This window comes from Myotis myotis, unplaced genomic scaffold (genome assembly GCF_014108235.1).
Source record: "Myotis myotis isolate mMyoMyo1 unplaced genomic scaffold, mMyoMyo1.p scaffold_m19_p_25, whole genome shotgun sequence".
Taxonomy (NCBI): domain Eukaryota; kingdom Metazoa; phylum Chordata; class Mammalia; order Chiroptera; family Vespertilionidae; genus Myotis; species Myotis myotis.
The window spans coordinates 342,589-366,625 of NW_023416330.1; the positions used below are offsets into that span (position 1 = coordinate 342,589).

General features: G+C 51.1%; 1 protein-coding gene across 14 annotated transcripts in view; it reads right to left on the reverse strand.

Moving 5' to 3' along the window:
* Positions 1-493: 493 nt before the first annotated feature.
* The window catches only part of UBE3C (ubiquitin protein ligase E3C), a 112,803-nt gene continuing 89,259 nt past the window's right edge, over positions 494-24,037 (reverse strand). For 8 of the 14 annotated variants that reach the window (XM_036356256.1, XM_036356250.1, XM_036356253.1 and 5 more), the window contains 5 exons: positions 17,486-17,698; positions 12,759-12,947; positions 12,610-12,676; positions 7,201-7,331; positions 494-1,906 (listed from right to left, as the gene is read on the reverse strand). In XM_036356256.1, the coding sequence (XP_036212149.1) occupies positions 1,712-1,906; positions 7,201-7,331; positions 12,610-12,676; positions 12,759-12,947; positions 17,486-17,698 (795 nt within the window). In that variant the 3' untranslated portion in view covers positions 494-1,711. Of the gene's footprint in view, positions 1,907-7,200; positions 7,332-12,609; positions 12,677-12,758; positions 12,948-15,329; positions 15,351-17,485; positions 17,699-24,037 lie in introns of those variants that run through there. The other 6 variants (XM_036356245.1, XM_036356248.1, XM_036356249.1 and 3 more) reach the window with 6 other exon arrangements.

A 24,037-nucleotide genomic window follows, 5' to 3' on the forward strand; every position in this document is an offset into this window, starting at 1 on the left:
CAGCACCAGCAATGAGAGTGGAACAGCAGGGAAGGCTAACCTCTGCGAGGGTGGGAGACCCCTTCAGACTCACTGTCCTCAGCACCGTGGTGCTGTCCGATGAGAGTGGGGAGGGGAGGTGCAGAGTGGGGGGTAGTTGATGCCAGATGAGGGGGGGTGCTGCCAGTCCTGGCCCAGCCCCCTCAGCGTGCCCACAGGTAACAGAAGCTGTGGTATTACTAGGGCAGAATAGAACCAACTACAACCTTTTGGGGTATGACTCCAACACAACCTTGGGAAAAAACATTTAATGCAAATATTTAGCCATTGGAACATACAGATAAATAAATAAGCTCAGAATCACTGAGAAAAAAATCAAATAAGTATAATTGCCCATTTCTTTTCAATCCCAGGTATTTTCAAAATACTGAAAATAAAATGTACAAATTAACTGGTAAGCAAAGAGGAAACAGAACATTCGACATAAAACAGCCTGAAATAAAAATAAAACCGACAAGGACAAACCCTAATTATTTTATTTCTGTGTGTATCAAGACTACAAATAGCATTTAACACTTAATTTATTATTCCAATTAAGAAATTACACGTTTTGATAATGGTCATTGTTTTAAAAGTGTCATTCAGTCCTGCACGTGAAAGGATATTGCTAACCGGGTCAGCTCAGAGGGACAGCCCGGAGCCCAGGGCGGTGCCCCGCGGAGAGGAGCCCGGAGCCCGAGTCCAGGCCGGCCATCAGCGAGGAGGCCCTGCTCTCACAGCCGCTGCGCCAGGACGCTCGTTCAGCCACCGCGGGGTCCTGATAAAGTGCCGATTGCGCGGGAACCGCCCACACTCCTCCCCTCGCGCGCATGTGGGAGCTGTCCCGCCTTCCAAGCAGCACCGTTGAGGAAGTGGAGGGTGCAGAGCGTGGCGGGTTACCCCAACATCCAGGGCGACGCCAGCTGGCCCGGGACGAGGCATTTGGTTCAAGTGACTGGATCGAGCTCAGTGTCTGCTCCCACGTCGTCACTTACTGTAGGTCACAGACCCTTCTCCCGAAAACTCTCCAGACAGAGTGGAGACACATGGGAAAGAATGGAGTGCCCTCCCCGCACCCCACAGCAACAGCCAGGCCACCGTGATGAGGTCGATGGTGCGCCCTAAGCAGGCACGCTTGTCCCTGTGGGAGCAATGGCTTAGAAAGCACAGGACCACAGACCACGTATCCCTTCTCCAAGCCTCGCCCTCGGGGAAAAGGCAGCAGGAAAAATGCCTTGAGTTTGAACAATCAGGCTTGTAAACAGCTCAGCCCACAAGAAGCAGTGCCCCTGAGTCAGCACCCAACCCACAGAGTCAGTGTGAACAGCAGCAGCGCCTGGAGCCTGCCCAGGGCACCTCAGCCCAGGGGCGCCCAGTCCAGAAGCCTCGCCCAGGGGCACATCAGCAACGCCAAAGCTGTATCTTTGGTTAATTTCACTGAATTGCCACTAGTCTTAAAACTGTGTTCTTGGCAAAATTACTGAATGAGCCACATGGCACCTAACATGTTATTTTAAATGTAAGTTACTTGAAAAGCAATGCCCTTCTGAGTGACAGTGACTGAAATCATGTAAAAAACGAAGGGGCAGGAGAGCAGTGGGAGCCCAGCCTGAGTGTCCTCGTGGGCCTGGGAGGAGCTACTTACGAGGAGGCCGCGCAGCTTCTCCGCAGAGGTCGCCGCCCGCCCGGGAGCTCAGCTCAGCTCGAAGCCCGCGGCGCACTCTATGGCGTAGAGCAGCTTGCTGCGCAGCAGCGCCTCGTCCTGGAACTCGGGCAGCTTCAGCAGGTTCATGCAGGTGCTGGCCGTGGGCAGCCGCTCCAGGTCGGAGCCGCCGTTGTGAATGCAGAAGGCGGGGTACAGCTCCTGAAAGACGCCAGCCAGCATGGCCTTCAACCAATTTTAAAATGCCGAACATGACAGAGCTTACCGCAGGGACGTTACCTGCATCCACACACACCCACCCAGACAGATGACGACGCCCACTGACCAGCATGGCGAGACCAGAGAGCACACTGGGAGCCAGGCCCCACTCTGACAGGGACACCGGGGTGAGGCCCCGCCACGGCCTGAGCAGGACAAGCCCGGCTGACATTGCACGTCAGCCATGCTGCCCCGCGTGTGCGTGAACTCAGCACACGTTCTATGACGGGCAGGACATGGCAAGAGCACAGCCCACGAACATGCTTCTGACCTCGGACCTCTGTGCGTTCACCACAGTTACATTAAGCTCCATTTAAACAACACAAGTGGCATGTGAAATGGGCTAAAAAGTGTCTTTTTTTTCTAATTATAGTTTGTACACAACTTTAAATGTCTCTCACACAGGTCAGCACAGGCGCTGAGAGAGAAGCAGAAAGCCTAGCACCGCACCACCCTCCCCGAGCTTCCGAGTGCACCCGCTTCAGGCCATGCTCTCAAGTGCCCCAAGGGAAACCAGGGATCTGCTGAGAAAGGACTGTGCAGGCAGGCAGTGAGCGCTGGGTAAACACATGGTCATGTGACTGGGTGAAGGCAAGCGTGAATTTATTTTGCAGCTAAATGCCACGTCTCAGCGTTTCTTTCCTAATGCTAATCGAATTTCCTACTTGGAGTCTTAAAAGTAGGAAAAATGAAGTTCTGCTCTGAAACTGGAGTCAAGGGCAGCACCTCACGCATAATTAAGCAGTGCCTCGGATTGGCATTAACTCAGAGTGAGGAGAGCTTCCATTGATTATGTGGCCTGATAGCAACGTAACAATTTTCTATTAGCACTTTAATGATTTCTTGTCCGCAATAATCACAGTCATTGAACATATTAAACTTTAATTAGCTTTAGCTGATGTTTCTGCTCTCCCATAACCTGGCACTAGGGTCTCAGGGCGTAAACTGTGCGTCTGCGTCCTCCTACCAGGGTCTCGCTGCAGGCAGCCCTCCTCCCTCCTCCGATTCAGCCTGCCTGCCCGGGAAAGAATAGGAATTAACAGGAAGGTGATTTTCCCAATGTGAAGTCTAACTTACGACAGCTGCAAAGACCTTTAAAAACTCTTAAATTCCTTGTAAGTGGCTTCTGGTACTTCTCACAATAAAAAATTTATTTTGAAGATTTTTAAAAAAAACAAAAACAAAAAAAACCCTCTTAAATTCCACATGTAATATATTTTAGTTCATTGAAAAGACCTAGAATAGGAAGCCTATCTCAGGGCTTCCCAAACAGCATTTTTCAGAATACAATGCACTCAATTATGGCTGCACTGGGATCAGCAGGGACAGGCTGGGAAGGTCCCCATGGATGGACTCAGAGGCCGCAACCCCCGGCACCGGTTCTCCGGAGCAGCACCTGCCCTCCAGCTTATTGCCAACACCGTCGGCTTCGACAGACCAGGCGCTGGCAGAAATCTCTGGGCCTGAATTTTGCTTAATTTTCATATTTGTAGGTTAGGTGTTGTTTTGAAATCAGAAGATACTGGAAGCCTGGTCTGTCATAATAAACTTTCCTGGGAGGAACCAAGATGGCAGCACAGGTAAACACCTGTACTTGCTGCCTCCCACAACCACAGCAAAACTACAACTAAAACACATAACAACTCTCATTCAGAACCACGGGAAAGCTGGCCGAGGGGAAGTACTGTGACCAGAGAGGTAAAGAAGAAAGCGCACTGAGACTGCGAGGAGGTGCGGAGGCGCGGAGCGGGCTGGCACCCGGGTGCGCCGCCTTTTTAATTGGGAGGGAGATACAAGTTCCGGCTTGCTCTGAGCTCCAGTGCCGGGCGAGACTCTGGGGGACCCAGACACATATGGGGAGAAACGGGACTGTCTGGCATTGGGGCAGGAATGCGGGCAGCTTTCTTTCAGATGGAGGTGCTGGCAACAGTCATGGTTCCTGCGCTGGGACCTCCCCCCGGTGCAGGGCTGACTGGCAGCCACTGCTGTTTGCTCCACCCTGGAGATTCCCTGAGACCCCGCCCCACCCAATTTACAACCCCACCCAAGCTTTTGCATATGAATGGCCTGTCCTTTCTCAGCCTAAAACCTGTCAAACAAGCTGGAGCGGGGTCAGGGAGCCCCAAAGCTATCAAAAGAAGGCCAAGGCCTCACCAGCAGCAACCTGCCTTGCTTCACAGCTGGGCCTCGTCTGGGCACTTCCAAACCCCATACAAAGAGGAAGAATCTGCAGATCTCTCTGTAGCTCCTGCTGGGTGGCCTCAGGCAGTGGCTGACTTTGCGCCTCCTTAGAGATCCAAGAGCCAGTGTACCCAGTGGTCACTGTGAGACCACACCAGATTACAACTCTTCACATCCATAAGCGACACACTCAAGGGGCAGACTCAGTGAGGACCAAAGCCCCACTGAAGCAAGTCCTGCCCCATAGGGGTGTCTCCTGCACAGCAGTTCTTCCATTGTAGACACAACTGGTCCCCACAGCCAATTGGCCTGGAGGTCAATTCCTCACAGTGACACCAACAGCAATCAAGGCTCAACTACAAGACTGTGCACACAGCCCACAAAGGGGTGCACCAAGAGTGTCCACCTCGGGTAATTGGGGAGGCTGAGCCACTGGGCCCTATAGGACACCTACCACACAAGGCCACTCTATCAGCTACCCAATATATAGAAACACTGGGAAGCAGCCAAAATGCGGAGACCAAGAAACATGTCACAAATGAAAGAAATGGATGAAAGCAAAATAACTAGATATAGAGTTCAAAACCACAGTTATAAGGTTACTCAAGAATCTTCTAGAAACTTCCAAGGAACTTAATGAGACCTTCAAGGATCTTAGTGAGAATGCCAAAAAAATGGAAAAGGGCCAGTCAGAAATTAAGCATACACTGACTGAAATAATGAATAATATACAGAGATTCAATAGTAGACTAGAGGATCCCAGGAATCAAGTCAAATATTTGAAATACAAGGAAGCAAAAAAACACCCAACCGGAAGAGCAAAATGAAAAAAGATTCCAAAAATATGAAGATAGTGTAAGGAGCCTCGGGGACAACTTCAAGAGTACCAACATCAAATTATAGGGGTGCCAGAAGAAGAGAGAGAGCAAGATATTAAAAACCTATTTGAAGAAATAATGACAGAAAACTTCCCCTACCTGGTGAAAGAAACACACTTACAAGTCTAGGAAGTGCAGAGAACCCAAACAAGAGGAATCCAAAGAAGCCCACACCAAGACACATCATAATTAAATTACCAAGGGCAAAAGACAAAGAGAGAGTATTAAAAGGAGCAAGAGAAAAGCAGTTACCTACAAGGGAATACCCATATGACTGTCTACTGATTTCTCAACAAAAACTTTGCAGGCCAGAAGGGAGTGGCAAGAAATATTCAAAGTAATGAGTAGCAAGAACCTACAACCAAGATTACTCTACCCAGCAAAGCTATCATTTAGAATTGAAGGTCAGATAGAGCTTCACTGATAAGAAAAAGCTAGAGTTCATCACCACCAAACCAGTATTATATGAAATGCTGAAGGGTATTCTTTAAGAAGAGGAAGAAGAAAAAGGTAAAGATAAAAAATTATGAACAACAAAGTGACAACAAATACATTTCTATCAACAAGTGAATCTAAAAATCAAATGAATAAAAAATCTGATGAGCAGAATACATTGGTGAATGTAATAGAATCAGGGGCATGGAAATGGAGCACACTGACAATTCTTGGGTGAAGAGGGTGTGGGGGGGTGTGGGAAGAGATTGGACAAAGATCATATATGCATGTATGCAGTACCTATAGACATGGACAGTGGGGTGGCAAGGGCCTGGGGTGGGGTGGGAACCGGGTGAAGGGGAGCTATCGGGGAAAAAAAGAGGAATATCTGTAATAATCTGAACAATAAAGATTAAAAAACAAAAATCAAAAATCTTTACTGAAATAATTACCGGATGGCAGTCCGGCCGTGTGGCTCAGTGGTTGAGCATCAACCTATGATTCCCAGTCAGGGCACATGCCTGGGTTGTGGGGGCTCAGTCCCCAGTGAGGTGAGTGCAGGAGGCAGCCCATCAATGATTCTCTCTCATCACTGATGTGTCTGTCTGTCTGTCTCTCCCTCTCTGAAATCAACAAAAGTATTTTTAGAAACATCACCCATGGCACGGAACCCTCCGTGCATAAGAATGTAATGGTTGCCACTGTCTGTCACTGGGTGATAGAGGTTCTGCTGAAGCCCTTCCCGCAGCCCCTTTGTCTGCACTTGCACGTTTCACTCGGTCTGCCCTGCGCTCCAGGTCCCCACACAGCATCACCTCCAGACCCCGCCCCTCCCCAGCGCCCAAGGCACTAGACCCGTCAGTAAGGGGGACCGTGTTCCTGGCCGGGGTGTGGCCTGCACAGCAGTTCCTGAGGCCTGTTCTCCGAACAGACAAAATCTTCTGTGGACGTCACCGTGGTGACCCGCACGTGTCTGTCCTGTGGCTGAATGTGAACCTGTTTCTGGGTCGTGTGTCTCGTGCTGCGTGCCTCCCCTCCCTACCCCCTCGCAGAGTCTGACTCCTCACCAGCCCTCAGGCGGCTGAGGCCGTGGCAGGAGCACAGGTGCGGGCCGCCCCGCCCCCTCTTCCTCTGGTAATTCAGCTGTGGTTATGGAAAGGGCTTGTGTTTTAGGGAATCAGCAGGAAAGACACTTCCTCAACTTACCCTCAGACAGTTCAGGACAGAAACATACAGAGATGCTAGAACAAGGGTGGCAAACGTAACAACTGGTAACTGTGGTTACGGTGTCCTCTGCCCAATTCTTACAAATACTCTATAGATGTGAAGTAAGGCCAGGTAACAAAATAGGCCACAATGGGCACCTGGGAGCAATGTGCTTCTGCTCGCACACCTCTCCCCAGACGCAGCCTCCACTTTCACCCTGCCTCCCTCAGCTGGGCTGCAAATAGCCCAGGACACACGACAGACCTGGAGGCAGTAGCGGTGACAGCCAGTGCAGTGGACGAGGTGTGCCCGCAGGCTCACAGCCACTGTGTTCACCGGACCACCAGCAGGCACCGTGGGGCACAGTGGACGCATCAGGAGACAGAGGCCCAGTGGACAGTGCTCCCGACGCAGCACAAGGCCACGCACCTGGTGCCACCTATCACTGCACATCAGTGCCACTTCCCCGGACTCCAAGTGCCCTGCCACCAGAGCCCCACATGGTATCCCACTGCCTTTCTCAGTTACAAGGGGTTTTAAAGCAAATGCACAAAGCAGTACCTTAAACCCCAAAAGAGGGGGCCGGGAGCAGCTGGTGACGAACTTGAGCAGTTTGCGCTTCTCCTCGTCTGTGAAGCCCTCCACGACGCGCCAGAAGGCTCGGATCACAGGGTGGTCGGCAGAATAGCCTCCTAACAAAGTGACACGTGGTATGAAAAAGCAGCGGTGCACAGTGGGGTCCCCAGGGCCCCACCACAGGGCGCTACAACGTCACCACGTGGTGGTGGCAGCTCCTGGCAGACGGCCCTCTACCAGCACCTCTTAGGCCGGCCCCAGGTGAAGGCAAGTTCAGAGGAACAGAGCCTCCGGAGGGACCCGTGTCACAGGACGACTGCCGGGGTCTGAGCTCCAGGAGCTTCGCTAGGAGAGCCCTTAGAGCGCAGAGGGGCGGCCCTGAGCGACAGGAGCTGCAGGAAGGGCGCCCACCGCAGGGCAGGCCTGGCTTTTCTGTGACAGGGAGAGCTGCTCGCCTGCATGACCTCAGTGTCCACTCGCTTTATCACCTGTCCCGACTGAGGCACAGGCGTGGCTGACAATTAGACCACTATTCTAAAGTGTACCATCTGCTACTTACAGCTTTTAATCTGCTTAAGTGCCTCCTAAAACTGAAATAATGGCCTTATATTGTTCCCTCATTGTTAATATACTACAGAAATAACATCAATAAAATATCTTAAGTGCATTAATTGGCACCAACATGAATAGGATGCTATTTTAACCCTATTCACGGGCACAACTGCCATCGGCGAAGGTGTGAGCTGGGGAGACTCTTCCTGGCTGGCCTGGCTTCTCTAGGGACTCATGATCCGAGTGGGGACAACGTGCCCTCAGATTATTTCCTTCACACACACAGGAGAGTTCAAGTTCAGAGCAGTGGGAATTCATTACAGAGGGGAGACACATGCACACATTTACATGTACATGAATAGACACACGTGTATCTATATAAATAAATGATTTTAGCAAATTTATAGATTTTGCAGCCACCACCACAGCCCAGTTTTAGGACATTTCCAGGAACCCCACACGTGCCCTCAGGGTTACTTCACACGGAATTCCTCCCGCAAGAGGAGAACCTTCCACATGGTCCACTCCCAAAACCCTTTCGAGTTACCCTGGAGGAGGCCGAACGGCATTCAACAGAAGAGCGGCGGCGAGGCTGGTTTCGCTTTTTAAAAACTGCAGTAACATAAAACTCACCGCTGAAGCCCTCCTACGTGTACAGGTCAGTGGCGCTCACACGGCCGCTGCTGATGCCAGCCAACACTGCCCGCCCCTGGCCCCTCCCGCCCACTCCCAGGGTCTCAGAATGTGCCGGTCCCAGGCACTCTGTCGTTTGGTGCATGTGGCTTATTTCACGTGGCATACTGTTTCCAAAGGTCGTCCTGTTTGAACTTCATTTCCTTTTAAGACAGCGCTCTCCCACTGTGTGCACAGACCTTTGCCTATTGTGAACAGTGCAGGTTTGAACCTTCCAGAGCACGCACCTGTCCGGGTTCCTGCGCCTGACCGCCCGGGGAGCACGCTAGGAGTGGGGTGTGGGCTCACACAGCAGTTCTGTGTCTAGATTCCGGGAACCACTGAACCACCAGCACAGTGGCCATTTCCTGCACGGGTATATTTAGAACGCTCTCTCGCAGTCTTGCCTGCCTTTCCACTTCTGAGAGGCAGCTTTTGAAACACAAAGGCATTCATTTTGAGAAACTCCAATTCCCATCAGCATTTTTCTGGACTGCGCTTTGGTGCACATCTCTGCCTAATCCAAGTCAGGAGATATTCTAAGGTATGCTAGAGGCTTCCCTGTAGGTCAGCAATCCGGTTGTGTCGTTTCTGCATATGGTGAGGAAAGAGCTACATTCACACTTTTCTATGTGGATATTTTCCCTGCATCATTTTTATTTTTTATTTTTTTTAAAAGATATATTTTACTGATATTTTACAGAGAGGAAGGGAGAGGGATAGAGAGTTAGAAACAACAACGAGAGAAAAACATTGATCAGCTGCCTCCTGCACACCTCCTACTGGAGATGTGCCCGAAACCAAGGTACATGCCCTTGACCGGAATCGAACCCGGGACCCTTCAGTCCGCAGGCCAACGCTCTATCCACTGAGCCAAACCGGTTAGGGCTTCCCTGCATCATTAAACAGGCAAAAATCAAATGAGCATAACAGGAAGACACGCTCTGAGCTCCATGATGGCCCCGCGTCAGCGCCGCTATGGGGGCTCTGAACAGAGTCTAGGCTTCAACTCTGCCAGACACAACTGTTTAGGCTGCTTCAGGCCCTTTACATTTCCACATACAATAGATGAGCTGCTGAGATCTGATAGGGGTCGCATTGAATTTGTAATTAATTTGCAAGAATTGCATCTCGACAACACTGAGTCTTCCAATCCCTGAGAACGGGCTGTGCCCCGTTTTTTAAGTCTCCTGTAAACCACGCATAAGTCTGCATTTACTTTGCTAGCTTGTATTTTATTCTGTTTTGATGCTCCTTTGAATACACTGTTTTATAATCCCATTCAACTGTCTATCGGAACAGAATTGCGTCCTGCACGTGGAGCTGTGCTGCACCTGCTGGCCTTGCTCTCCAGCTCCCACGGCCTGCCCCTGGCCGCTGTCCTCGCAAAGGCTCACTCCTTTCACTTTCCTTTTCCCAGCTGGGCGCTTCTCTCCCCCCGCTCCCTGCCCACCGAGGCCACTCACTGCACTAGCTGGAACCCCCACAATGTGGGGTAAAATAACAAAAGCAAGTATCTTTGCTCGGGGAAGCATTCGACTCCACCGCGCTGCCGCAGGATGGCAGTGGTGAATGCTTCCCAATGTCCTGTATCAGGTTTAGGAAGATCCTTCTAGTCCTCGTTTCCTGAGAATTTTTTTCCTGGGAGGAGAGGCTAAGATGCTCAAAAGCTGCAATTACTTTTTTCTTTGCATCCATTGCGATGATGATATGGGTTTTGTCCTTTGTATTACCAATACATCAACACATTTTCAGATGCTAAATTAACCTGATATCCATGGGATAAATACTCCTTGATTTAATCATTTTTATGTGCTGCTGGATTCAGTTTGCTAATATTTTGAGGATTTTTACATCTATGTTCATGAGGGACATTAATCTATAATTTCCTTTTTTTAAAAAAAGTTTTTATTTATTAACTTGATAGGGGTGATGTTGGTCACATGAACATATAGGTTTCAGGTGTGGGTTCCTATATTACAAGATCTGTGTATTTTCTCTGCCTTTGATATCACACTAATAGTGATCTTTGTGGAGAAAAAATCCTCCTCACTCCACCATACATCTCAGGACCACACAGGATATGCTTCTATGGCTTAAATATTATTCTTTTTTTTTTAAAAAGTTTTTATTTATTTCAGAGAGAGGAAGGGAGAGGGAGAGATAGAAACATCAATGATGAGAGAGAATCATTGATCGACTGCCTCCTACATGCCCCCTACTGGGGACTGAGTCCACAACCCAGGCATGTGCCCTGACTGGGAATCGAACCATGACCTCCTGGTTCCTGGGTCAACACTCAACCACTGAGCCACACCAACTCAGTTGGTTGAAGCATCGTGCCGATGCACCACGGTGGCCAGTTCAAGCCCCGGTCAGGGCACACACAAGAAACAAACAGTGAATACATAAACAAGTGGAAGAACAAATCCATGTCTCTCTTTTTCTCTAAAGTCAAGCAATCAACACAAGTAAATAATAAAACAGAAAAAAGCACAATGAAGAAAAACCACCCGTAATTTCATTACTTATAAATGACCACTACTATTTTATAAAACTGAAATGGATTAAAAGTTTCCTTGGTTTTAAAAAGTAAATTATGCACAGTGTATAATCAGAGAATAGAGAAAGGGAAACAAAATTTTAAAGCAGCAAAAATGACATAATCTCAGGACCACTTACTATATTACTTTTATCTTATTCAACTTTAATAAGTTGAATATAAGTGGTATTATGACATGTATTTTCTGATATATGAAATACTTCAAGTGTTCATGCACACGATAAAGGCAGTCCCAGTGGCTCACAACTGAAATCATTAAAAAAAAATTTTTTTTATTGATTTCAGAGAGGGAGGGAGAGATAGAAACATCTAAAGAGAGACGCATTGACTGGTTGCCTCCAGCATGCACCTCTATAATGGCTGGGGAACCTGAAACCGAGGTAAATACCCTTGACAGGGAATCGAACTCATGACCCTGTGGTCCTTGGGCTGATGCTCTAACCACTGAGTGAAAACTGGCCAGGTCCACGAGGTTAAATTTTTGTTGTTATTGTTAATCTTCACCCAAGGATATTTTTTCCATTGATTTTTTAGAGAGTGGAAGTGAAAGGAAGAGACACACTGAGAGAAAAACACTGATGTGAGAGAGACACATCGACTGGTTGTCTCCGTCACTGCCTCCTTCACTCCCTCCAACTGCGGACGGGGATTGAGTCTGCAACCGAGGTAGGTGGCCTTGACTGGAATGGAACCGCAACCCTTCAGTATGTGAGCCAAACCGGCTAGGACCATGGAGTTAATTAAAAAAAAAACACAAACAAACAAAAAAAAGAAAGAAAGAAAGAAGTTTTTATTGATTTCGGAGAGAGGAAGGGAGAGGGAAAGAGAAACAGAAACACCAGAGAGAGAAACATCAATTGGTTGCCTCCTGCGCTCCTTACTGGAGATGGAGCTTGCCCCCCGGGCATGTGACCCAACCAGGTATCAAACTGGAGAGCTCTTGGTGCATGGGATGCTGCTCAGCCGAGCCACACTGGCTGGACATCACAAGGTTAATTTTTTAAAAATTTACAAATGCCCAAAGGCCACCAGCTCCCACTCTGAACAACCTCCTTATGGTTTTAGTTTGATGACTAAGGTTGTTGAGCATCTTTCAATGTGCTTATTGGCCATCTGTGTATCTTCTTTTTGGTTTTTCATTTTCATGAAAAGCAGAAACATTTAAGTTTAATTTAATAAAAAAAAATAAATTCCAACAAAGCCCAATTTTTAGTTTTTCTTTTCTTGCTGGTGGGTTTTGGGCTAGCACTGCTCTTAAAAGGAAAAGACTAGAAGCACCCAATGCCCGTGAGTAGAAACTTAAGAAGAAGGTTCTGAGGAGGAAAGCCCCACACAATGCAGAACGGTGCGTAAGGATGAGGGAAATGGAATGGAATTTGCATGTAAACACATAAAGGTACCAAGAAGACTCATGACTCATGGTGGGAGGGGAACGGGAAGACAGGTCAAGAACAGGACTGTTGCTGTGGGCCCCACTATACACTCTGGGTTTTAACCCACATTGTTAAAAATGTGTTAGCTACAAAAAAGTGTACACTGACAACCACTGTGGGAACACGGTCGTCGGGGACATCTCCAGGAATAAACAGCGGGTGGCAGTAACGTACCTGAGTAGTTGGTAAAGGACTTCAGGTCCTCCAGACTTATGGGAACTTGTGCACCAGAAATCAGTACCTGAAACAAAAATGTAACTCATAAACCTGGAGGAAAGCCGTGTTACACCAGGCCCAGTGCCCAGGTGCCTGCGGGCACAGACCTGAATCTCCTGCTGGTCGAACATACGCAGCCACTCCAAGTTGACCACGTTGGCCAGGCCCTGCCGGAAGGCCAGGCAGTGCTGGCGGATCTGCCTGTTCAGCCTGTAGTCGGCCACCAGGTGGATGTATGCGATCCGGTTCGCGCTGGTGACAGGGATATCCTTTCCGCCACATTTCAGTTCTACTACCTGTGAACATTAAAACCAGGGGTCAAAATTCACACCCAGAGCCAGAGAGAACGGTCTCTGGAAATGGGCTGGTGCTGCCGGTAAGTGGGTCTCAGCAGCAGGCATGCACCTGGCACCCCGCCCCCTCCACGTGACTGTGGGCCCAGGCTCTGCGTCTCAGCCCGGCATCAAGGTTACTGACCACCCTGCTGTCTCCACAGCACCGAGGACTGAGGCCACAGCTACCACGGCCTGTTCATTTAGACATGAGAAGTCACACAGGGCCAGGACACGAACCACATGGCCCAGAGAAGCCAGGGACTCATTTTGGGGAACCAGCTTCAGGAACTATGGCCACAATGAAGCGATGACTTGCACTGGCACCAGGGCGGCACCCGCTTCTCCATCTTTCCCAGGTTCCTCTTGCTGCCGCTGAACTGGGACGGAGAGGGGAACGTCTCTCTCTGTGTCTGTGAGCAGAACCAGGGAGAGCCACTTCCTGTCGCTGCACAAGCACACTCGCAGGCCTGCAGCCCTGTGCTCGGTCAGGAGGCACCGTGACAAGTGCTGAGCCGTGGAGCGCCGGTCCTGGCTCTGGCTCCTCACCCCAATATGTGGCTACACACGGCATCCCCCCAGCTTCTTGTCATTAATAAATGGTGACACTGCTTTGCCTATCTTGGACTTGTGATTACATAAGCTCATATAAAGGTGATTGACAACTATAAACACCTAAACCTAATTTCCAAGCATGTATGTGTGTGTGTGTGTGTGTGTGTGTGTGTGTGTGTGTATATATATATATATATATATATATATATATATATATATATTCTTTTATTGATTTCAGAGAGGAAGGGAGAGAGAGAAACATCAGTGATGAGAGAGAATCACTGATTGGCTGCTTTCTCCATGCCTCCCACTGGGAATCCAGACCGGGCATGTGCCCTGACCGGGAATCAAAACATGACCTCCTGGTTCATAGGTCGATGCTCCACCACTGAGCCACGCTGGCCAGGCTCCAAGCATGCACTTTTAAACTCCTTGCTCACTACCACTTAAACAAAAGGAACACACTCTTGGTGCAGTTGAATGCTGCAGCCTATGCCAAGGATGGAGAGTGCAGTAAATCCACGCTCAATGCGCAGTCACCGGAGTGACACCACCGAGCAGGCTTCCGCACCACAGAGATGTGAGCCTGGAGGTGGGAAAACCATTCACCAGCGCTGTCTTGGTAGCCATTCTCCTGCGAGGAACAAACACCACCTTCCCAGTCCCCACAGAAAGGCTGCTCTCAAGTCTGCTGGAAGGCTTCCCTTACCTAAGTCCCGAATCTCGTGGCTACATCAGATTCCAAGCCTTAGCTCTCACTGTGCTCCTGGCTAAGCCCCGAGCCGCTCCCAGGGGCTGCCCCGCCCTGACAGCCACCTGTGCCAGCTGCCCCTGCTCTCCTTCAGTCTAGGAAGCCCACCCTCCCCCAAGTGGATTAAGGTGACAACTGCTGGGGCCCTGGTGACTGGGAAGACAAAGGGCCCCTAAAGACCCGCCCTCCCCACCCCATCAACCGGCACTGAAGTTCCTCAGAACTTTCATGTGGTCACACTACGTCATGTAACTCAGGCTACACAACTCAGAGGTTTAACGTCGTCACACTTGTCCCAGGATGTCTGTGTGTGGGGCATGTCGCCTGAATGTGCGGCCAGCCCAGCTCCACAGACACGTTTCCCAGGGGCTCAGAGGCTGGGCTCTCCCCATCCTCGGCTCAGCCACCTCCCTCCGCAACGCCCCCCCCCCGCCCGCCCCCCCAGCAGCTCCGCCCCTTGAGCTGGAGGACGGCCTCTGACTGGCCCAAGGTCACTGCCACCAAGGTCTCCTGACTTAAGTCCATGTTTTTCTACACAACATGGGCCCCTCGTAAAGCCTGAGCACTGCCTCAGGGAGGTGTGTGTAAGTGAAAGTCTGAACGGCCAAGGAGGGAAACAAATGTGAGTGCAGACCCACCGCCTTTAAGTCAGGACAGCCCACAGCAGAGCCTGCCGCGGCTCCGGGCTCTCCCCCAGGCAGGGCTTTACCAGTGACTTCCTTAAACTTCCCAGTTAGACGCGTCAGTGTCATTATTCGTATGCACTATCATCTATAATCTTACTCGGGGAATTTCCATGAGTAACTGGAACATCTTACTGCCACCCGTGGCTGTGAACACACCCAGCGCTCCTGGCGCTTTAATGGAATGCCCCCCCCCCCCCCCCCCCATTTCAGAGGAAGGAGCTGCTCCCATTAGCAGGCCTCCCACTGCCCTAAGGCTTTGGTGCCCTGTTGAGTCACCCCCAGGGGGAGCAGTAGCCCTGTGTCCAAATGTCCTTAGGACTTGACAAATCTCACCTTTAAAACACACCTGGATGCTGCATTGTTGGGAATTCAGCTCTATGGCATGGAAGAAAATGAAACAAAAGCAACAAAGTTGCAACCAAATAAAAACCGGTCTGTCTTCATCCTTCCTTTATCTTACAGTGTTGGGGTCTGCTCCTCAAACTGCCTCGAGATGACCGCGTGGCGGGAAGGGGAGGCCGTGGCAGCACTGTTTCTCTTATTCCTACTTGGGTTAACCCATACCCACTTCTGCAATACTAGTAGGCTAAGAGACAGACTGAACACTCAGGGACCACAAAGATGATCGTTTAAACCGCCCCAGAAAGCTCAGACACTGGGATGTGGAAACCTCCACGTGCCTTTTAGTTCAATGTGGAAGGCATCACTCTGGCGTGCACAAATCCGAGTAAGGTTCTGCTGAGGGAGGAAGCCAGTTCAAAGACAGGAGTCGCTCATTTCTGAGGGAGCGCGAGGCTCCACCCCTCAGCATGGCTGTCATTTGAGAGAGAAGAAAACAAGGTGCTGACCAGGATGTGGCTAGCACAGGGCCCTTGCGCACTGCCACCTGCCCAACGTTCCCAATCTAGGCGGCTAGCCAGGACCTGCAAGCATTTACGCAGCCATGTTCCTGGTGGTGCATCCCTGACTCCTAGATAACTGATGCCCATCGGCAGCTGAGTCAACCTGGCACAGGCAGGCACGGAGGACCGCTCAGCCTCAGTGGAATACATTCTGGTACCTCTTGCTTCATGGCAAACCTAGAGGACATTGTGCTCAGTGAGAACCTGTCACAAAAGGACAAATGTTGTGATTCCAGCTGGACGAGGGGCTCCAAGAGTCGGGTTCAGAGACAGGCAGTGGGTGGCAGGACCAGGGACTGTGCAGTTAGTTCCACAGTCCTGCCTGCCCACCCCTCTGACACTTCGTTCAAGACCCTGACCTACAGAACGTGACGTAAGTCACAGGCCTCTGATTTCGGGAACCATGGGACCCAGAGGACAGCCAGGCTGCTTCCAGATCCCGCCCTGACCTCGCCGGAGCTGTGTCCCCTGTGCTCACTGCCTTGCCAGGTCTGAAATGCATCTGGGGCTGCATGCTTGTTTGTTGTTGTTAACCCTCACCTGGGAGGGAGGAGGGGTGGAGAGAGAGAGGGAGAGAGACTGATTTAAGTGAGAGAGAAAGACACGTTGGTTGATTGCCTCTCAGGCTCTGACTGGGGCCAGGGATCGAAACTGCAACTGCGGTGCATGCCTTCGACTGGGAATCGAACCCGTGACCCTTCAGTTTGCAGGCCACACTGGCCTTTCTGAGTCTCATGCAGGCCCAGGCACGCCGCAGCAGCTGTGGAAGGGACACTGGCTTTCTGAGCCCAAGGCCTTCAATGCTTCTCCATGAACCACAGGCTAAAGCCCAGACGTCTTGGCACCCACCTACCCACCTGCTACACACCCTCTAGGTCTGCTCACCCACCCGGACGCCTCACGCGAGTGTGCTCCCGTCCTCTGCGGGAGCTCACCTGAACTCTGTCTTGCCCCAGACACCTGCCCTTGGCGCCGGCGCTCCCACAGGTCCACCTCCTGCAGCACAGTGGCTGGCACAGAGCGCCGTGCATGTCCGGCGAGTGAATGAGGACATGAAGCCGAGGCCCAGTGCATGTAGGTAACAGGATATGAAGAGAACGGAAATGGCATGACCCAAACGTGTGCGGCGTGTCCAGCACAGTGTGACGCGTGTGCCTCGTCCGGGAGCGGGGCTGAAGGAGAACCTGTGCGGGTCATGCCTTTGCAACTCTGAGTCCACCCAACACCTAACCTATTTACTACGCAGCTGCTTTAACACTGGCCAAGCCGATGACCTCTGAAGCCTGGATCGGAGGCCAAGTCACAACAAAGATTCAGAGGAAAACATTGCAAGACAACCATCTTTTTGTTGTTAAAACACAATGGCTAGATTCAGAAGACTATGGGTTGACATAAGAAGAGTCAAATACCTCTTCCCTGGAGACACATTTGTCTGAACACCAAACGAAAGTTAGAGAAGCCCAGAGGTGACCTGAAATCTAACAGAAGGAGGTTCAGTAACACGTGACCTGGACAGTCCTCCGGCCACGGGACCTGCCTGCGTGTGAACCCTGGGCACGCCGGCGTGTGCCCCAGCAGCGCAGAAGCCTCGGCCCAGCCCGCCCGCACCTGGGCCTCCCCGAGGTCGTTGTTCACCACGGTGAAGTTCAGCCCCAGCTCCTCCACGTCGCCCCCGTAGCTCTTGAGGAACAGCAGGTTCCGGTAAACCTCTGGGTCCAGGGAGGCCAGGTGGTGGATGTCCACGTCGGCGCTGGTGCCCAGCAGCTTGGACAGGAAGAAGCCCGCGAAGGGCAGCTCCACCAGCATGTTTTCGTAGAGAGCCTGCAACGGGACAAGGGCCAGCGGTCAGCCTCACGGTTCTTTCACGCGCCCTAAACACAAACACCACGTCCAAACTGCTATGCGACAGGCTCCTAGGGCGCGCTACTTGGCGAGCGGTTAATGTCCAGGGGCCAGGCTAGTCTATGCATGCAATGCTTGCATTCAGTACATGAAAAACTCTAGAACAGACTATCGAAGAATTTAGGGCTGAAATCATAGAATGTTAATACCAATGGGGAGTTTTACATTTTTAATCCTCACCCAAGGATATGTTCATTGATTTTAGAAAGAGAGGAAGGGAGAGAGAAACATCAATCTGTTGCCTCCTGTACGTGCCATGACGGGATGGAACCTGAAACCTAGGTATGTGTCCTGACAAGATGGAACCTGCAGTGTTTTCGTGTACGGGACAATGCTCCCACCGAGCCACCCATGGGGCACCAGTCGGGATTTTAAGGGCCAAACCTGCCCTGGCTGGTGTGGCTCAGTTGGTTGGGTAGCATCCCTGCCCCAAAGGGTCGTAGGGGTGTGTGCAGCAGGCAGCCCATTGGTGCTTTGCTCTCACATCATGTTCCTCTCTCGCTAAAAAGAAAGAAAAGAAGAGCCGAACCCTCCTGCCGCCAGAGGCTGGCGAGCGTTTTCCGGAAAGGGCTCTGCAGGTGTATTGGTCTCCTAAGCCTGCCGTAACAAAGCACCACAAACAACAGAAGCGGCCTGTCCACCCTTCTGGAGGCCAGAAGCCCAAAGCCAAGGGTCTCAGGGCCACGCGGGGCCCTGAAGGCTCAGGGGAAGGACCACTCCTGCCTCTTCCAGCTTCTGGGGTTGCTGGTGTCCTCAGTGAAGCCTGGCTAGTAGCTGTACCCCTCCATCCCCGCCTCTCCCCAGGGCTGTCTTCCCTGCGTGTCTGCCGTGTTTGAAACTCCCCTCCTCTTATAAAGACGCCAGGCCCCTCATCTGAGCTTGACTACACAGTGAGGTCACGTTCACAGGTACAGGGTGTTAGGGCTTGAGCTTATCTTTCGGGGGGGGGGGGGAGGGTACAATTCAACCGTCTCGGCCCCCCACCCCCGAGCCTTTGGAGCACAGTGTGAGGACAAGTGAGGGCACCTGGGCACCAAAGTTCATGTAACTTCCAATTGAAGAAATACTCTTCTTCTTTAGATGTGTTTTCAACCACCGAATGGAAAAGCATTCTCAGCACACTGGACATAGGAGCAGGGGCAGGCTGAGAGCACAGGCTGGCCTTGCCCGCCCCGTCTCAGCTGAAGGAGCCCTAGGACCCGGGAACTGCCCAGATAGTATGAGTCAGTAGGTGGCAAAACTGGTACCAAAACTCACCTCTCCTGATGCCAGGCCTATGGGGTTTCACTCTTAACCCTACCAGACGGCTGTACCGATTTTTCGGTAATTTCCACACAAAGGTGGAATATTGGCGCTAGATGAAAGGTAGGCCTATTTTCTACAATGTCTCCAAGTTCCACCTTATTCTAACCACTTGTTTGCATGTAACTAACATTTTTCTATATCATGTTGGTTTTTCCTCTTTAATGCTCAGGAGCCCAGGTACAGGGGACAGTTAGGTTCAGGGCCTCAGGTCTGGTAGGATGAAGTTACTGTCTACCTTTATGTCTAAGGATTGCAAGGCGAAATTATTTTTGCATCTATTTATAGTCAAGTATATTACATATGGTAAAAAAGTACAACTGACAGCAGCTGTGTAACGACCCCTCCGATGGAGACACAGAACACCCCCCGCCTCCCACACACCCGGCAGCACCCCAGGCCCGGCCCAGCCTGTGCAGCCACAGGCGAGTTCTGCCGGCTGCGGGGCTTCATCAGTGGGACTGCCCAGCGCTCGTTCTTCGGTGTCTCCTCAGGCGCAGTCCTCACCTGCCCGGGCCTGCGGCTGCTCTGCGGCGGCTGGGTGAGCAAAGCTCTGTGAGCAGCCATGCGCCCGAGAGCCTCTGCTCTCACTCACGCCTCATTAGTCCGCACCTAAGAGAAGGTCTGTGGACGGGGAAGCACTAGGTCACGAGGCTATTTTGGAAAATGCAAGGAGTTTGTCCCCACGACGGCAACGGGGGAAGGTTGCACCTGGTCCCTCCTCCCAGTGGCCAGCAGTGCTCGCGGGCTTTCGCCTGGCCTGGCGGCGCGGTGGGTCTCACCGTGGCGTGGTTTGAGTCTCCCTGACGGCCTGCGGTTCTGGGTGACATGGCATGTGGTCCTCTAGCACAGCAGGTGGGAAGGAGAGTCTGCGCAGCGCTAGGTCCCCTGAGGCCCATGGCAGCAGAGTTCGAGGAACCAGCCACATCACAATTTCCAGACCATTCCGATTATTTCCCTCGGACAGAGGACTGCCTGGGGAGCCACAACACATCTCTCTTGTCAAAAATGTGCTAACGGAACAGCTTCTCCTCCCGAGTGCCAGCGGGTGCCAGGCTGCCACCCGCCGACCGCAGGCTCCCAGGGTTCCTCCACGATCCTCGAACCCTCCACCCGCCAGCTGAGAGGAGGTGCAGGGGTCCTACCTCACCTGGTCAGCGGGGCTCTGCACTCAGATGATCATGAACTCTGTCTGGGGGCAGCTGTGACCCTTGCCTGAGACGGAGTGACACCAGGACAGACAGAGGGGGTGAGGGGTGCCCGAGCCCTGCCTTAGAAAGGATGGTGTGAGGGCTGCTGAGTGGGGTTGTGGCGAACTTGCAGACTCCTTCCCACCTTTTGTGCTAGATGTACGCACACGTCAGGCCGCTGCTTTAAGATCGATGCTACTGCACTGCACACAGCATCCAACATTAAAATCAGCACTTGCCCTGAGGTAACCCTTCGCCATGAAAACATGACTAATTCAGAAGTCACTCTTCCTTCCACACACACGAAATGAAACACGAGCTCAGCGAGTCAGACGTGTGTGAACTCACTAACGCGGCTGCAGCTCGCCTCCTGCAACCCCCAGCAAAGAGGGATGGCTCAGCCGACACAGCATCCATCTGCGTCCGAGTGAGCCGTGTCCTCAGCCAGCTCCCACACAGGCACAGTAGGCAGCTGTTTCACAGTGGATAGTTACCCACTTCCCCCGACCCTGGAGCTGCTCACATGCACCGGGACCTGCCTGTCCGCCTCCCCACTAGCAGAACCGTGGGACCCTGCACTGGCGGGTGAATGACACCGCTTCTGGTTCCAGACAGGCTGTGGCCAAGGAACTCCGACGCACCTGTCAACTCCGGACTCCACACGGTCCCCTCAGCTGAGACCTCAGGGAAATGCCAGTCCCGGCTTGTATTTCTGACTAAGGATGGCCCAAGTACTTTTGAAAAGATGGCAGAAAGGGATTTCTTCGTGGAGACTGTGACAGCATGGCCACCGAGCCTGCAGAGTGGCCCAGTCTGCTCAGGCGCGTGGCTCAGACAAATCAGCAGCACTCCCAGGCCCTACACTCCAGGTCACGGCTGCAGAGCCACGGAGCCCACTCTGCAGGGACGAGCTTGTCCCCGGGCTGAGGAAAGCCTCATCTGTTCCAGGGACTGGAAGTAGCTGCAGGTGTAAATCACCAGATGGTCAATACATAAGGTCATTGTTTGCCATTTCTGCATTAGTAACAATAAGCCAGTGAAATTCATTAAACACATTCGAGCTACCTGAATTTTAAACAGAATCCCACTGTGACTCATAAAATGTAAATGCGTAGGTATAATTTTTTACAGAAGGCAGCTTTAAACCTTCAGAGCATTTAATATACAAGCACTAATAAATGATAGTACTAAAAACTATGATTGCATCAGCTAAATGGATTATAAATTAAATTTCCATAATGTATGCAACCAATACAAATGTAAGCATAAATCAAGGTATTTTCTAAACACAGGTTAATTATACAACTTCAAAAACTGTCTATTTTTTATGCAAAGAATCCACTTAGCATTTTTCATCTTGGCCTTCATGGCAGCCAGCTGACCACGCTGGCTCCCGCGGCCATCAATAACCACCTGCCACGGGAAGTAGCGGTAGGTATATGGAAAAAGCCTGGAACGGATTTTTCAACTGTCTGTCTTTTATGAGTGTTTATAGCTAGAAATTGTGCCAAAATGATCTGAAATAAAAAGGATTAATTATCATAGAAGCCTTTTAATATAAGTGAGTGCAGTCGAGTACAATTAATGCAAACTGTGGCACCATCAGGAGAGCAGATGCGAACTTCACCATGGGCGTTTCTGTTTGCTGCCAAACGACGCCGGTAATTTACTACATTAAGAATCAATAAAAAAATAATGCTTTTCAAATGCATCTTTATCAATCTTCAGGTGGTTCTAAAGTGAACATTTATAACTTAATCTAAAAACTATATCAGAGATGTCTTTTTTAAAGGCCCCCTAATTGAGCAAGAAGAAAACTGTATTTCAGACCATGCAGCCCTTGGAATGTGAAAGATAAAGAATGTAAAGTAGGGAGGCGTGCGGGCAGTGTGCTCGCTAGAGCGCCCAACTGGACCGCAGCTCCTGGAGGCAGCAGCTCGCCCACTCGAAGGACGAGCCCGCGGACAGCACCTGGCGCCCATCCATTTAACAAGCACTGACTAAGGCCAACTGGGGGACCACCTCACACCCTGGAATGCTGCATCCATGGATTTGTTTGCAGAAGAACATTAATTCTCTTTGGGGACCTTTCAGGTTATGAAAACGACCTGTCTGGATTCACTGCAAATCTGTGGCCTCCAAAATCCAGCTCCAGAGACACGCCCAGGGTTCACCCTTGACCCCCGTCCGCACAGCCCGCATTATGGTACTCCGTGTAAAGACCTGTATGATGGCAGCGCTGTTTCCACGGTCCCCGTGTGCAAGCACCCAGGACCACAAGGGGCCCGGGCCATGCCCTCCGCCCTCCCCGCCCTGACAAACCAGGCCTCGGCACACTCGGGCACTCCAGTGTTTCTTTAAACATAGACAGAGTTTCTACTGGTGTGATGGCAGGGTCCAGGGTCCTGGTGTTTACTTGAGGGACAGGCACCACCGGAGGCCCTGAGGCACCCAGGAAGCTGGCGCTGCCTCCCAGGAGGCTTCCTCCTCCCGAGAGGCAACAAGCGCTCTCCTCTGCGACCAGGAGCACGAGTGGGTGGAGGGGCTGCATGGCAGCTGGGAGGCTCCAGAATGAGGGCTGTCCCTGGTTCACTGCAACTGACAATCCACACCTTTGGTCTGACAGCGCTGTTTCTAAAAACAGCTCTTTCACTTCAGAAATCTCTGCGGAATGCTGATGGGAGAAGGCAGTTCAATTGTCAGGGCCCATTTTCCTGGTGGGATGTCCAGAGCTCAACACACAGGATGGAAACACTGTCCACCAGCCAGAGCTGCCCCTCACAGAGGACAACCTGGCCTCCTGCTCCACCCACCTACCCACCAAATCTTCCTATAGGGTTAGCCAGTGCGGCGTGTCCACACGCAAGGACTGTGGGGATTTTAGAACAGCTGGTAAGTCCCTGCTCTGGAAGGTGCGAGAGTATAAACTCACGAGGTCCAGTTATGTACCCCACAGCCAAGAACTACTTAAATAATTAAAAAGGAACACTTTTCAGGCCTGGCTGGTGTGGCTCAGTTGGTTGGATCATCATCTTGTGCACTGAAGGGTTGTGGGTTCAATTCCTGGTGAGGGCACATACAAGAGTGAACTGATTAATGTTTCACGCTCTCAAATCGATTAAAAAAAAACCCAAATCAAAACATATCTTCAGGTGAGGATTATAAAAAAAAAAATTTTTTTTTAAGAAAACTATGCCCTTGAATAACAAGAAAAATAACCTCCTGATCTGATTGCTTGTTTTTAATGGAAAAGGACATAAATCGTTATTATTAGGATGCTATAAACACAGGCACAATTCTCAGAAGGTGTAAGGCTCAAATAAAGTAGTCATCCTATATAATAAAAGCCTAATATACTAAGTGTCCAGTCGCCCGTTTAACCAATCAAAGCATAATATGCTAATGATATGCTAAGACAGCCCAACCACTCGCTATGATGTGCACTGACCACCAGGGGGCAGACACTTTAACTGGTAGGTTAGCTTGCTGCTGGGGTCCTGCCGATCAGGACTGAGCCAGACAGGCTAGACATGCCCTGGAAGCTCTCCCGTGGCCCCTCCCTGGCTGGCCAACCTCCTGCGTCTCTCCCCAGCCCCTATCGTGCACCGGTGGGGTCCCTCGGCCTGGCCTGTGCCCTCTCACAATCCAGAACCCCTCAGGGGATTTCGGAGAGCCGGTTTCAGCCCAATCCTGCAGGCCAGGCCGAGGGACACCACTGGTGCATGAATCTGTACACCGGGCCTCTAGTTTGTAAGTATTGATCTTT